The sequence below is a fragment of the Ambystoma mexicanum genome, chromosome 1p (genome assembly GCF_040938575.1).
Source record: "Ambystoma mexicanum isolate Mex_15411 chromosome 1p, UKY_AmexF1_1, whole genome shotgun sequence".
Lineage (NCBI taxonomy): Eukaryota > Metazoa > Chordata > Amphibia > Caudata > Ambystomatidae > Ambystoma > Ambystoma mexicanum.
The window spans coordinates 1,151,254,067-1,151,269,561 of record NC_090921.1 but is presented as its reverse complement, the minus strand read 5'-3'; the positions used below and the strand labels follow the sequence as shown (position 1 = coordinate 1,151,269,561).

General features: G+C 43.6%; 1 protein-coding gene across 1 annotated transcript in view; it reads left to right on the top strand.

The window, feature by feature from the left end:
• The window catches only part of LOC138450237 (free fatty acid receptor 2-like), a 338,207-nt gene extending 323,356 nt beyond the window's left edge, over positions 1–14,851 (top strand). The window contains exon 2 of the mRNA XM_069604825.1: positions 8,704–14,851. Within this exon, the coding sequence (XP_069460926.1) occupies positions 8,704–9,677 (974 nt within the window). The 3' untranslated portion in view covers positions 9,678–14,851. The remainder of the gene's footprint in view (positions 1–8,703) is intronic.
• The last annotated feature ends 644 nt before the right edge of the window (positions 14,852–15,495 follow it).

Sequence of the window (15,495 nt, the reverse complement as noted above, 5' to 3'; positions counted from 1 at the left end):
CGATTCCATGAATACGTGTGGTTCGAGTGCGTGTGGGCGTTCCGTCTGCTTCCCTGCAGTACATCCCCAGTTACGCCCTTATTTTCGCACGTTGATCCCCATTCCGTGCGTTACGCCCCGTGTTCCGCCCACTTTCTGGTGTATGCGCCGAGGTTGTGCACTTTCACTGTGCGCGTCGCGCACGCCTTTCGGGATGTTGCAGTGACGTGTGCGCCATGCACGGGTTTGGCGCACATCACGAGGAAAACACGCGCAGGGACTTCCATGAATCGCACGCGTGCGCGTGCGCCTGTTTTTTTGCGGTTGTGCCTGCTTACGCAAAGATTTTCGGCGCACGTTTGTTCCATGAATCGGCCCCTGAAGGTATTGGAGTTCATTACAAGAACCATGTGGCGACGGTCTTGCAAGCAACCCAATTTGATTAAACAAATTTTGATAAACTTAAAACCACGCCTGTCAAGGAGCCACCGTAAACCAACCCTGGTTTCCTTTTTTTTTCTGTTCAACCACTACTTTTCATTTTGGCAAAAGATTCCCTAGCACATTTTTGTATAGAGTGAGGGCAGGCATAGGTTTAGACACAGACAGACTTTTTATTTGGACTTTCTGAAGCATAATTTTAGGGAAAAATCCCTTTAGAGCTAGGGCTAGTTATGTATTACACCAACACTGAAACTTTAAATAAAGGTTTTGTAATCTTACTTTCAGAGTCTGTGTCTCTCTTGTCACCATGCCTGTCTCACAGTACCCACTTGACCAGACCCTCTACAGCACTCTTCTGGTATGTTAGAGTTACTTAAATGTAATCTGTCTGGTGTTCGGTACCACCTAGTAAGGATTGTTTCCTGTGCCTCTGCCAAATGCGTGCCAAAGGAGGTTCAAGTTGATTCATGTATCACCACCCAGTCTGCAGTATTAAAAGGAATGCCCATCTCTTGGTCCCAACTCTCTCAGTACAATCTACGTTCTGGCATTCTGAGTGTATTTATCACTGCATATAACTTAGAAATGAGACCTTTCGAGCCTGCCACAAACTGAAAGATAGATTCCAGCAGAATGACAGTTCTGGCTGCAGCCCATTTATTCGGAGGGTGAAGGAACCAATGTCGGACCTGAAAATATTTAAATCTGTCAGCTTCTTTCAGACGCAGAGCTGCTTTGCAACTCTCAAATTAGCATATGTCCCCATTCATCAAAAGATCTCCCATCTTTCCCAGGCCTTTCTCTGTCAATATCGAATCTCCTACAACAGAACTTCCCAGTTTGAACTTGCTGTTTTAGATAAACAGTGTAAAGGGGAAGGAGACAGCACCTCCGAGATTGGTGATCTCATCCCAGGCATCAAAAATAGGCTTTGTGATAGGATTGCAATTTCAATCTTGCACCCGCTGAGGTCGGGGCAACAAGGATTGTGTCCAAAGATATCAACCAGCCACTGCCTGTTCCATGCGCACCCAAATCTTGCTTGAATATTTTTGTACCCACTCCTCCATCGGACTTATCTGCGCCACCTGATAGTAATTTAATAGTCTAGGGAACGCAAGTGCCCCCCTTCTCTCTGGCCACATGTAAAGTATACCTACATATTTGTAGCATCTATAGTACCTATCTGCACTGGGAGCAAACTGTGCAGATGGCGGAATACAGTGATGTCATTTAGAATCATATGTGACATGAGTGCTCCAATAACTACAATTGAGATTACAGGATGGGAGATCCTTACTGAAAGGATGTTATCTGTTTAGCTCCTGCCTTTCCCACTTAACTTGCCCTGCAACTAGAAATACACTTACTCATTTTCATATACTAAAGTCTGCAGTGATTTACCTGCTTCCTGATGACTTCCAACAATCTTCCAATACTACAGTATTCTAAGCGCTCCTCCTCCTGATAAAAGTATCACCAGTATTGCCTCCCATTCCTTAATAATGGCCTTAGAGTTGCGAATGGAGATTGATTGGAAGAAGAAAAACAAGTGAGGAAGATATTCATTTTACATCCATTATGCATACATTGATAGGAAGTTTCAAAAAAATTGAAGTAAAACCAATTGCGAAATAAACAAAGCATATTGTGACACCCAGGAGAGGTGATTTACCATGTTTGGTGATGGTAAGTGATGGTGACAAAGTGTAATAATTGAACAAAACGATATGGCAGTTAGTTACAGATAGAGAGGCCAATTTGCAGTATGATTTATAGCAGGAGAGGAGACAATGTACCAAGGGAGAAGAAAAGAAAAACAAGAGTTATAGTTAGTTAGGGGAAGGGCTGCAGAAAAATTCCAATTTAGCCCGATAGGAGAAGGTTCCAAGGCCTTATCCAATTGAGTTATTTGGTGAGCTTCAAAGTACGGTGGGCTGGTCCTACCCATGTATGGGTGCCAGGAGGCTGGATAGCCGTTCTGAAAGAAAGATGAATACGATTGAAGGAACGGATGTACTTTAGGACAGTGTGGAGGGTGGGCAAAGGAAGGGTGGGTCGCGTATGTGCGCTGAGGTTGAGTCTGGCTATCAGACATGCTCATTGCTGTGATTAAGTAGGTGTTGCTACTCATACTGGACAATGCCAAGGTCAAAGATTGTTTATAAAGATTGTGGGAGAATTGGATCCATCATGTGATGCATCAGAGATTGTTTAGGGCAATTAATAGGCATGAATACAAGGCGGCAGGTCAGCCAGATGGGCATACCCATGTTCTATAAAACGAGTGCAGTTGCCTGGTAGTTGCGTGGCCACGCGTTGCTATTAAGTGTTCTAGTGGCTGGTGCCTAGTTACAAGAAGGAGGGCTGAGGTGGTGTGGAGCGGCGCCCGTAAAGGAGGTGCCTGGAGTTGTTATCGGCAGAGTGAAAGAAGTTTAGGCATTGCGCATAGTGGTCTGTTGCTGTAAAGTCAATTGAGCCGGATAAGTGAGCGGCTGCAGGTAAGAATGGCAGAGGCCGGCGTGATGCGGATCAATAATGTGATGACTCAGAAAGTGTTTGGGGCAAATAATAGGCATGAATATAAAGCGGCCGGTCAGCCAGATGGGCATACCCATGTTCTATAAAAACGAGTTCAGTTGCCCGGTAGTTGCGTGGACACGCGTTGATATTACGTGTTCAAAAGGCTGGTGCTTAGTTCCATGGACACGCGTTGATATTACGTGTTCTAAAGGCTGGTGCTTAGTTACAAGAAGGGGGGCTCTGGTGGTGTGGAGCGGCGCCCGTAGGGGAGGTACCTGGTGTTGTTATCGGCGGAGTGAGAGAAGTTTAAGCATTACGCGTGATAGTCTGTTGCTGTAAAGTGAATTGAGCCGGACAAGTAAGCGGCTGCAAGTAACAGTGGCAGAGGCAAGTGTGATGCGAGGGATAGTGCAAGTAGCGTCTGCAGTGTACCGTGGGGAGCCATACGAGATGCTTACCTGTGGCCGGTTCGGCAAATACGGTGCTCAGAGTTGCGGAGTCAACGGTCGTCTGGTGTAGAAGCTCATTACTTCCTGTAGATAAGGAAGGTGCGCTGTGATTGGTTCGGTTCAATTAAATTAAGTTAACTATCCAATCCCACCAGCGCCTACAGGTTCATAGTTTGTCAAACCCCACTAATTGTCTTCACAATCAGGAACCCCGGACTCAGGCTGCAGGTTTGACACAGTAAACAAACGAACAAGAAGTGCGCAGGAGTGAGGGAGTTCCGCCTTTCAAAAACTCCACCCATGCTCAAACTACAAGTGAGGAAGTATGTTCATTTTAACTGTTGCCATTCTCACAAACAAAGAGAGTTTAAGCACACTCCATGTGCCTTGGTCTCTCTGTATGTCTTGAGCACGCAGGGGATAGTTTGCTGTGTATAAATCTTTAATATTAGCATGTATATCCACCTCTAGAAACTTTATTGTTTTCAATGCCCAGACATACAGGAACTCGCTCTCTACTTTGGTCCTTAGCTCCGGGGGTATATTAAGCCCCAGGATTATTGACTTTGATCAATTCACCTTAAAGCCAGAGACTCAACCAAATCTGCTGGGTTCCTCTTCTATGAGTGGAAGCAATTCTTGGGAGCTTGTCACCAATAGTATTATATTGTCCTCAAACAGACACATTTTTAGCTGAGCTCTTTCAAACGTAATGCCTGCAATGCCCTCATTGCACCGTATACAGGAGGCGAAGGGCTCCATCACCACGGTGAATAGTGCCTAGTTCCCCAGCCTACCTGAATTGGTGCCTTAAATCCCCCATTGATTAGTAATCATGCTGTCAGAGGTATATAGTTTGCTAAAATCATATGACGCATATTGGCACCAGAATTGAATTTTTCCAGTACAGCTTTTAGGAACTCCCAGTCCACTCTATCAAAAGACTTTTCTGCATCAAGTGCTAGCAAGAGAGAGTGGTCTAGGCTCCTCCACATTTTATCAACCAGGTGTAGGATCTGTCGTATATTGCCCGTCATTCCCCTTCCCCAGATAATCCCAATTGATCCAGCTCGATTTGTGTAGGCATACATTTCTTTATCCTTTTTGTCAGGATATTAGTAAAGATTTTAGAATCCAAGTTCAGTAATGCTATTGGCCCATACGAGGAGCATAGCTACATGTTTTTACCTGGCTTGAGAATAAGAGTCAACTGTGCCTCTTTCATAGAGTCTGGTAGGGTGCCTCCCACTCAGACATGTTTGGAGACTTTAGTCAGGGACTTGGCCAATAAGGGATTCAGTGATTTATAGAAGGAGGCAGTTAGGCCATCCTGCCTAGTGATTTGTTTACCTTTTGGTCTTTTATCAATGCCAGATCTTCATGTGTTTCTATAAGGGAATCCAGGTAACTGCTTTTTCTCTGAGCGAGTTTACATAAATCTATATTCTCCAGATAACCAGTTTGTTCCCTGGAGTCGGGCCCTTCAGAGGTGTATTAATTACTCTAGAATTCTTTGAAGATCTCCTGCTTTTTGTCCTCTTCCTCCCATTAATTCCCTGAAGTGTCTAAAATTGTGTGTATTTAGGACCGCTGCTCTCTTGCACTCAGCATATCCGCCAAGTGCTGCCATGCTCATAGTCTGTTTTGATCACTATAGTATGTGTTCTGCACTTTGTGTTCTCAGTAAGTGCATTCTGTGCTTAGCCAAGGTTAGTTGTCTATGGGCTTTATTATAACATCCCCGGTCTGGAAAAATTGCTGGATAAAATGCCAGTAATTCCAGCTCCGGCATTTTTTTTCGGACCGGGGAAACACAAGTTAACTGGGAGGGACAGTGAACTACCGGCAGGCCAGTCCCTGCATTGTATTAGCACATATTGTGGTCTGATAGAGTCATTGGTTCTATTCTAGACCTTCCTGAGCGCTGCATGAGCCCAGAGTTGACAAATCTTCCTCAAATCGGATTTGTGTACTTATGAAAAGTGGGTGAATGCATTATCAGTCGGCTGTAATATCTGCCAAACATCAACTAAATTACATTCTGTTAGGGATTGTTTCAACTTTTGTGTGGCCGTTCCGATACTAGCATATTTGTTCTGCACCTACCTGTCTGCCCTCCCATCCATGACTAAATTCATGTCCCCCATTTAAAAGATGTCCCCTTCACCCATTGAACTAAGGGTAGCCAGGAGGCCAAGCATAAATGGTTCCTATGCAGAATTGGGGGTACACAATGAGACTAATGTGACTCTCCTGCCCTGGAGATCCTCTTTTACCATGATATATCTACCCCCTGAATCTTTCTCGCCTGAGAGGTACTTAACCGATCGATCTCTGTGAATTAAAATGGATACCCCTGCTCTGTTTCTCCTTGTGGAGGCATGATATTGGGTGGGACAGTCCCTGTTGAGCATTTGCTGCTGGTCTTTCCTTAACAAATGAGTTTCTTGTAATGTCAATATGTGAACATTCAACCGTTTTACCTCCTTAAAGAGCTGCATTCTCTAATTAGGGCAGTTCAGGCCCTAAGCACTAAGTGAACCTAACGTGATAGTCCTTTTTGAGTAATTCCCATATCTCAATGGGTGGCAGCTTTGACTTTCCCATATGTTTCCTGTGGCAGCCCAGTCATAAATGTGTCTACTGTGACACCCATTCTACCTGTTTTCCTGTGCCAGCAACCATTTGTCAATTGTTCACCCCATTTTACATATAATCTGTGAACTGATTCTGTGCTACCCCACTCTGCCCTCCCAGAGAGTACCATGCCCTCCCTCAGAGAATGTCTCTCCTCCCCTCTCCCTGCTTCCCCTCCAACCTATCACTTGAATTGAACATCATCAACAATACAATTAAATTAAAAAAATATTGGTAACAGTAAACTCAATGAAATCACTTAATCAACATCACCCTCTGTCTGGGCCATGAAGCACTTATCCAATTATGGCCCTGGAAAGACATCTGTAATCCCTGCCTTACTTTATCTTTCCTCCTTTTGCATCTCTTTCTCCTTTCGAGCCTGAGTTTGTGCCCCTCTCTAGGGAAACAGTTCTCCACAGCTCTATGTGAGGTCCTCCCGAGGGGACTCCCAGACTGCTGCTTTCTGCTGTGGCTCTGGGTTGCTAATTGTGATACCCAGTAGCCTGAGTTCCGCTGCGGCCGTGAACAGGATCTGCACCCTGCCACCCAGCTTGAATTGTAGGCTGAGGGGATAGGTACCCCTGCACTTTATATCTCTTGTTTGCAGCTCCTCCGTAATAGGCTTTATCAACTTCCTCTTTAGCAGTGTCGCCTCAGAGACATCTCGATATATCTGTACTGTGGAGTTCAGAACTCAATTCGGTTCATCTTCCTTGCCTCTCCCAAAATCAGAACTTTGATTTTGCAATCATGGAGTTTTGCTACTATATACCGGGGAGGCCTGTCTTTGACCTTCCTTGCCGGGCCAACTCGGTGCACTCTATCTGTCCGAATTGTCGCTTGAAGATGATTTGCCAAAATGTCCAGGAACAGCTGATGTATCCATTATTCAATATTATCTTTTTCCATCCCTTCTTTCAGGAATTATATTCACAGGTTGCACAGTAGTGCTCTATTTTCCAAATCATCAAACTTCATTTGGAGAGGGTTGTCACTCTAGGTGAGGTTATGGTGCCACTCACCAAAGTTAGCTGCACTTCAAGTTGAGTCAGGGCTCTTTCATTGTGATTGACCTGCTCTCCTAGGAAGGACATCTGCTTTGTATTTTCGCTGATGGAATCAGCATTTCCCATCAGAATATTGACATCTTATGAAAGGATTGCCTAATGTCCTGTTTGATTGCTTCCAGACATTGCACCAAGAAGTCTGTCGTGAGCAGAGACACTCCCAAAGGGGATGGGGGGGCAGAGCCACAGCTTTACACTCCCCAGACATGTCGCTCTGTGTTGATGGCCACTTAGAGGGCAACGCCAGGAAGTCTTCTATACCTGTGTCTTTAATCTTGCGGATAGACTTAGGCATGTCGCCCCAGTCCTGATTCTGGATGCAGCGAGCCTCCCCTGGCATGTTGCTCCACACGTCCCTTCTTCTTCACTTGTTGCGAGGCTCTGATGCAAGCCTCGTGTCTGCCTTCTCTCTGTCTATCAGCCACCCCCCCACTCCCCGGGCCAGCCAAACGATCCTCTGCCCCCCCTCTCCTCCTTGCGCCAGTATCCAGTGCCTTGCTCCAGTGGCACACCTCGCAACTTGCTTGAAGGACCATCCCACACTCTCCCCTCAGACCGAGCTTCTACAGTGGTTAGCATTCACGTGCTGCCGGCCTGTGTCCCATTGGCCCACCTGCATGGCGCCCCCCATTGATATGGTGGAGCACCAGGGGGACTTGTCCCTCTGCTGCTTTAATTCTTTGGAGTTCTCTGACCCCAGCGTGTGTCCCGCTTCCCTCCACTCGCCCCAAGCTGTCTGAATCGTGCAGCTTGTGTGTCTTGCATGGTCCGGTCCAGGGTCTACCGGATTTCTTCCTTCACATTTGACTCAGTAGGGTGGTGTGCTTGACCTCCCTTCGACCAGCACGGGTGACTGCTCTGCCCGAGATATTGTTTTTGCAAGAGAGAACCAGCACCGGTCTGCAGGGTCCTTGGGCTCTCTCGGTGTCTGCCAGGAACCGGTTGATCACTGCTCCCCACAAATACAAACAGGTGGGTCAGGCGCACCTCTGCTTACCTTCCTGAGCTTTTTCTCCTACCTGCCGGGTGCAGCGCCTCACCGAGGATCCACAGTGCAACTCCTCCAACTGCTCATTACAGCAGTTGCCATCTTGCCTTCACTGTCCCCGGAACATGCTGCAGCAACAAGGTCGACTTGTGCTGCATATGCACGCCTGTTCAGCCCGGGACTTCCACACTCAGTGCTCTGGGCTTTTCGTTCATCAGTGGTGGTGGCAGGTGCCTATAAATCCACCAATATTTGGTTTCAGAATCAGGGGGTCAGAGCAGATCTATAAGGAGAGTCCTGCTACTCCGCCATCATGGCCACGTCCCCCCATGAATCTTACTTTTAAACATGGTCTCCATATTAAAACAGATAAAAACAATGATTGAAAAAAGAAGTACCCATTGGCAGAGGTGTAATTGAAATGACTGTCTCTATAAGTAAACCTCATAATGTGTAAAGTAGGAAGGTAACTGGCTGTGGTTTCTGATGACAGTCACTTTTCTGGTCTCAAATAATAAAGAAATCAAAACTCTGCATGTCAATACCACCTGTTATTTCTTTCTCTTGTGGCACACAGTAATTGACAGAATGTTTCTATTTTTCTTTTTTTTAGATACGGGAATGAGCCCTACAAGCCATCACTACCTGGTACTGTCCATCTACATCCTGACCTTTCTGACTGGCTTTCCCTCCAATCTACTGGCCTTCTACACTTTTTTCATCAAAGTCCGTCAGAAAGTGGTCCCCATAGACATCCTGCTGCTCAATCTTACCGTCTCTGACCTGATTCTGCTCCTCTTTCTCCCTTTCAAGATGCACGAGGCAGCCTCTGGGATGCAGTGGAATCTGCCCCAGTTCCTCTGCCCCATGACTGGCTTTTTCTACTACAGCAGCATCTACACCAGCACACTCTTCCTGACGGCTGTCAGCATGGAGAGATACTTGGGCGTGGCCTTCCCCATCAAGTACAAAATCAACAGGAAACCAGCCTATGCCATGGTGGCCAGCCTCATCTTCTGGCTACTGGCTTGCTCACACTGCAGCGTGGTCTACATTGTTCAGTATGGAGTGCCCATGAACAGGACTGAATCCAATGCAAGCCACTGCTATGAGTCCTTCTCAGAAGAGCAGAAGAGGATCCTCCTGCCTGTCAGGCTGGAGATGTGCATAGTTCTGTTCTTCATTCCGTTTGCTATAACTCTCTTCTGCTATATCAATTTTGTAAGGATTCTCATGTTGCTGCCCAACATTACGGCCAAGAGGAAACAGCGAGCTATCGGGCTGGCTGTGGCAACCCTTGTTAACTTCATCCTATGTTTCGCTCCATACAACATCTCCCACATTGTTGGCTTCATAACGCATAAAAGCCCAGATTGGAGAGTGAACGCTCTGCTGCCCAGCACCTTAAATGCTAGCTTAGACCCAGTTATCTTTTATTTCTCATCCACTGCTGTGCAGCGGAACTTCGTTGAGTGCTTTGGTGTGATTCTGAGGAAGCTTCAGTGCGGCCAACCACGTGAGAAGAGCTGCATCCCATCATGCCAGGCCACAATTGAGGGAAGCAGGGAAGAGCGGTCAAACTCTTGATCTGAAGACTTGCTCTTGTAACTAGGAAATGACCCTTCTCTGCCATGAAGGCATTCTGCAGGTTACATGCCACCTGCTACCTGTCAAATCAGAAGTATTACCATAGAAACTGGCCGCTCACTGCGGCATCAATGGAGCAACCCATTCCCACTTCCTGGACCAAAGTGGGGGCGTCGAAGCGTTGTCCATAGAGAAGAAAACGAATATCAATGCATTTGTGAAATGTTGCTCCCTTTTTCCAATGCATATCATTGGTGGTTAAAGGAAGCTCTCCTTTATGGCGCGAAGACACTGAACAAATAGGTCAATAAACTTCCTCTCCACCCTCCCCCAGAGTTCATAACATTGCCTGGGTGGGATGACCATCATGGCGTGAACTTGGACATGAAGCACTGTACAGTTGCTTCAATAAGAGCTGCACGCCTGGACAGGTGTGTGGGGAAAGGATTGATTGGCCTGTCCGTGGGACAGGGGCTGCAATGATAGAACTGAATATTTAATGGCGCACTGCCATCCCTTATTCTTTCTTTCCAGCAACTGAGCAGACTTGATCTATTGCACTGCAATTGTAACGTTCATTCCAGAACTTTCTCTGACCTTGGGTATACCTCACAACCAAATCTGATCTCAAACGGTCCCATTGAAGAACCAGGTTTCCTCGAAGAAACACAGAGTACTGCCTTAAATTGTAGACTTCTTTCATCCATTATGATTAGCCAGGAATATTTTAATATTTTGTTTCAAATTGCACTATTTGTGAAAACGTGTGTGACGTGTATGATTTTTGGACACTTAAATGAGGACGAACAAAAGTCATGTTTGGCCTAATCAAGCTGGTACATTAGGGTGAACTGACACCACTAGCTTGAATTCCAAAACTCTTGAGCTGTGCTCAGATATAATGCATTTCTTGGAAAGCGCGGCAAGTCAAGAGTCACTGGTGTGTTTGGCTTCCAACTGGAAAATCGTTGTTTCTCTTAAGATGTTTTAGGCCTTTAACTACTCAGGGCTCTACGTTGAGGATGCAGAATGTTCTAGTAGAATTGTCTTTGAATTGTGTCAGGCTGTGGTGTTCAAATATCAGTGTAAGAATGATTCTTTCCTACAATATGGATATGCCCTAGTGCTCCTCATTGCTTACAGGAGATCTCACCACTGACACATTTCTGTTTTTCATTGGGGGTGTCTACTACCAGTACTGGCACAATTGTGTTTCTCATGCGGTGGAAGGACAAAGATGGGGAATAGTCATTGAGTTTGGCAGTGTGGGAAAAAAAGTAGAAGTATCTCAATTTTTCCTGCACTGCCAACTTACAAGTTTGACGGTATTACAGCTGCCTGTATTACTGGATGGAAATACCAGCGATTTCTGAAGGTAAAGTGGAGGAGTTACCTCCAGCTTCAAGCTTCCAACCTCCCCCACTTTACCTCCTAAAATCACTGGTATTACCATCCAGTAACACCAGCGGCGGTAATACCAGCAAAAATCTCCAATAGAGTCCTACATGGATTTACACTGACACACCGCCATTTGTAATCAGGTAGTATTACTATCAGAGGTAATAATTAAAGGTAGGTAATACTGCCTGACCAAATGGCGGTATCAGTAATTCCATTTGTCGGTATTCTTGCAGATTTACCGCAGGTATACTGGCAAACTCGTAATGAGCCGATCATTTCTTCTAGACTGTGGAAGACCCTATCTGTAATAGTAACACTGTATTACACTCGATTGTAGGAGTTCTGGCCACTGGGAGTAGCTATTTCTTCTTCTAGGCTGTAGAGAGCCCAAATATTGACAAATGCATCCCTTAATCTGTGGGAGGCCTTACTATTAGAAGTAGCATTGATTAATTTACATTGTGGGTGTTCTTAGCACTGAGCGATCACTTGCAATTAAGTTACCATTTGCAATTAACTGTTTCCTCCCCTAATCTTTTGCAGGCTCCACCACATAGATCCTCTATTGCATCTCCTAATATGTAGACCGTACTACCCTTTTTATGCATCCATAACTTTTTATCTGGGCTGTTGGATGCTCTACAATTCAGTTGCCATTGTTTATCATAATACAAGGAGGGCCCTACCACTCAGAATTGCAATTGTTTTTGCAGACCATCAGAAACCTTATAAATGGTAGCATCCATTGCTTCTTCTAGGCTGAAAAGGAGAGAGGGTCTGGGAGTGGCAATTGCATCTCACAGGCAAGGTAATGTACCAATATTGTGATACAAATGTCTTCTGCTAGGCTGTTCCCCCATCACCCTAACGTTTGGTAGTGGATCTTTAGATGTAGCATTTCCAAGGCTATGGAAAGCTCCTACTTTCGATTTAATAATGTCTTTCCAAAGTATGTGGGCACCTCCCAGGCTGTGGGAACCCATACATTTAGGGGATGCAGCTATAAATTATGCATTTCCAAGGCCATGGAAAGCCCTCCCTTTGGGTTTTACATTTTCTTTACAAAGGCTGTGGGTGGGTCCTGGCATTTGAAAGAGATATTCCTACACATGGCCTAAGAGACATGGCCCAAGGAGTACATTTTCTCAAGATGTGTTTTTTTTTTCTCTTGGCAATGGTCATTGCTTTCACTACTTAGAGGTCTCTAGACTGTCTTCCTATTCAATCATGGGGGGATTAATGTTTGAACACCTTCACATGATGATTTCAGCAACTGATCCGAAACTCCCCATGTCTGAGCTGCTCAACCTTAGATAACCTCTTTTCCTTCACTCAAGCTGACTGCACTTTTGTGAGAATCCTTGGTACAGAGTAAATGTAAATCTTCATAAAGAGTGTTATATTATATTTTTGTATTGTTTATAATTATAAATGTGGTGCTCAGCCTCTGAATGGGGAGGGAGGCCAAGAAGAACGTTTTATAAAAATAAATAATATTAATGCATGTTACTGGTGTAGTTGTTTCCATCGTTGACACAAACAAGCATGTTGAAACATGAACGGGATTCGAATCATACCCCTCCATTGTCTTCTAAGCTCACTGGATGTGCATTGTGCATGCATGTTAGGGAAATGCAAGAGTGGACTGGCTTACAGGGAAATCTGAATTTTTCCGAGTGTGTATCTGCACCTCTTGGTTTCATCTCCCCCTTCCATTTTTCTTCACCTCCTGTATCACTTCGAAATAAAGAATGTGTTATTCCTCAGACTTAACACATTTTAAAATGTTAAATATCATGTTTTTGGCCTGTTTAGCTACTTTTGAATCCATACATAGGTGAAAATATGAATTGAAATTCACCATTTTGACGTATATTTTTCCAAATGTTCAGGTGGGAGAACCCACCAAACCTCACTTATGGGGCTTTTCTTTACTCACATGGTGTAATATGGGGCCATTTAAAAAAAAAAATTCCATGGCCATATTTGGGGAAGTTCTCTACGGAATTGTGTTCAGACGTGTATTTTTAAGCATATATCGATCAATCCAATAAAAATTCCAATGCATCTTACCTTTGGTTTTCGCACATTTACACACACGAAACTCACAGGTCAGAAACTTTCATATTGTGGTAATCTTATTGGTTGATCCATCACCCTAAATTCAAGTGCCCTCGTGGCAGTAAATCAGATCACCTGCTCCTCAATCTGACATCATTAGACACCTAAGCCCCTTGTACCAACACCAAGGCACATCTCATTTGAATGCCTTCTGTGAGCAATCTATTGATGTGTCTCCATGGAAATGTCAAGACCCCTCTTTCCTCGATATGTAACAACAAACCCTTTTTGATCCAACAACAATGGACTTTCTTCTTCCTTCTTGTCAGCCTATTTCATCCCGAGCCTCAACAACTTCTTTTTGCCCCGTTCAGCTATCTACCAAGTGCGACATACTGAGAACAGGTACTTACACTACATCAGATGAATTAACTGTGTTAGCGCTTTTTATTTTAAACTTTTTATATAATTTACAAATGTCTTTACTAAACCATTTAACATTTTTATATTAACATGACTTATGTGTTACATGTACCAATGCAAAATTTCAAAGTTTGAGCTTATTCGTTTTGTGTTTGCACTATGGGTTTTTGAAAAATGTCTGTCTCTTTTCTTAATTTTATTTCATATTGCATTTTAAATTAAAACCTCATAGCTTTTCTTTACCCACATTACTCATTGTTTACTTTTTGACCCACAGTTGCTTTAATATTTCTTCAGTATACAAAAATTATGGCAACAATTCAGCTCTACCTATACGAGCCTGAGTATACTGAAGAGGTGATTATTGAGGTAGATAGAACGCAAAAAGATGGGCAATCAACTGTAAGTAGTGATGATCAATCACAGGAGCCTGATACTATTTACATGGAAGACATGTCCACTTGGTGTAACTGCCTTTGATGTGAGGTAATGGCAACCTTAGTGGGGAAGTGCTTTTGCAGAGGCAACTCTGACTTCTTGGCCTAGTTAGCCAAAGAAGATCCTCAACTGCTATGCACTACCCAGCTGCATGACTTCAGGGAAGCCTGCCTTACACGATCAGTCTTGAGAATGATGATGGTCCAGATGCACGAACTTAGAGCAAGAGTCCACTGTGTTCGCCAAGTAATGAGTGTGTTTTGTGTTTATACATTTTTGTGGTTTATGTTGTTCCCCAATTAAATTATGAGTGCGATAAGTGACTGACGATAAAAATATTAAAAAAGGTATAGTTCTTATTCAAGCCAAACATTTCAACATTGCATTTAACGGCACAGCATTACAATTACTTTTCCATTAAAGCTAAAAAAAACATGTACCTATGTTCCTATCTTTTATTGTTCAAAAGGGCGTACATATTTCTAGACAATCCTGATTTAAAAAGATGTGTACTGTCAGTACTTTACTCATAAATGTACTTTTTCAAACATACGAATCCCTTGCATTTTAGATGATAGTCCTAAAAAGATCAAAGCAAATCTGGAATTCATTGAACAAAACCTTTTTAGTATTTGTTACACTGAAGGTACAGGGTTGTGGTCTATCGAGCATTCACATGCTGGATTCATGGAAGACATGAAATCTGCGTTTGACGGGTAATGCCTTCCTGTGTGGTTCTAGCCATTTGTGAACAATTCCCTAGTGACTCTGGATACTATATGGGATTTATCCAGACCATCAACCGCAGCAGTATAATTTGCAATTGGTATATTCCATCAACCTTTCCTTGAAAAAAGTAGCATGTTACTGCAAAATTTTAGTTTCAATAAAACATGTATTTACAAAAATATGTTGCATTGGATTTTTTAAAATGATTCCAATTTACTGTGTTCCATTCAAAGTTTTCAGTTTTCCTTTCAAATCTCAAGTTTATTAAAAAAACATAAATCAGGGCACATACACTGGAGTGGAAATAAAAAATATTCAGTACTTGCATTCAAAGGGCAAATTAAATTCATATTCCTTCTTGTATTCAAATGTTACTTTTTGCCTTCATATATTCTATATTAGAACACATTCTATGTCTGAATAAACAGCTCTTTCAATGAAAGTTAACAATGATGACACTTTTACTGTCACAGTAAATCAAATCAAACTAAAGAGTTATCCCTTACCAACTAACTCATTTATTTAAAGCCTTTAAGATTTTTATTTTTGAGCCACGATGTAAGTGAATGTACAACTCAACGTGTTTGTACATCTATTGACAATTGTCCACCTAGGACCGATTGTATACATACTCCCCTTAAATGTCCACATCCACTAATCACACAAATCGCACTAATCCACTAATCACACAAAAGCATGCACTTGCAATAGTTGGGTGTGCATACCAGCATTGTTCTTTGCGATTTGATGTCATCAAACCCTCACT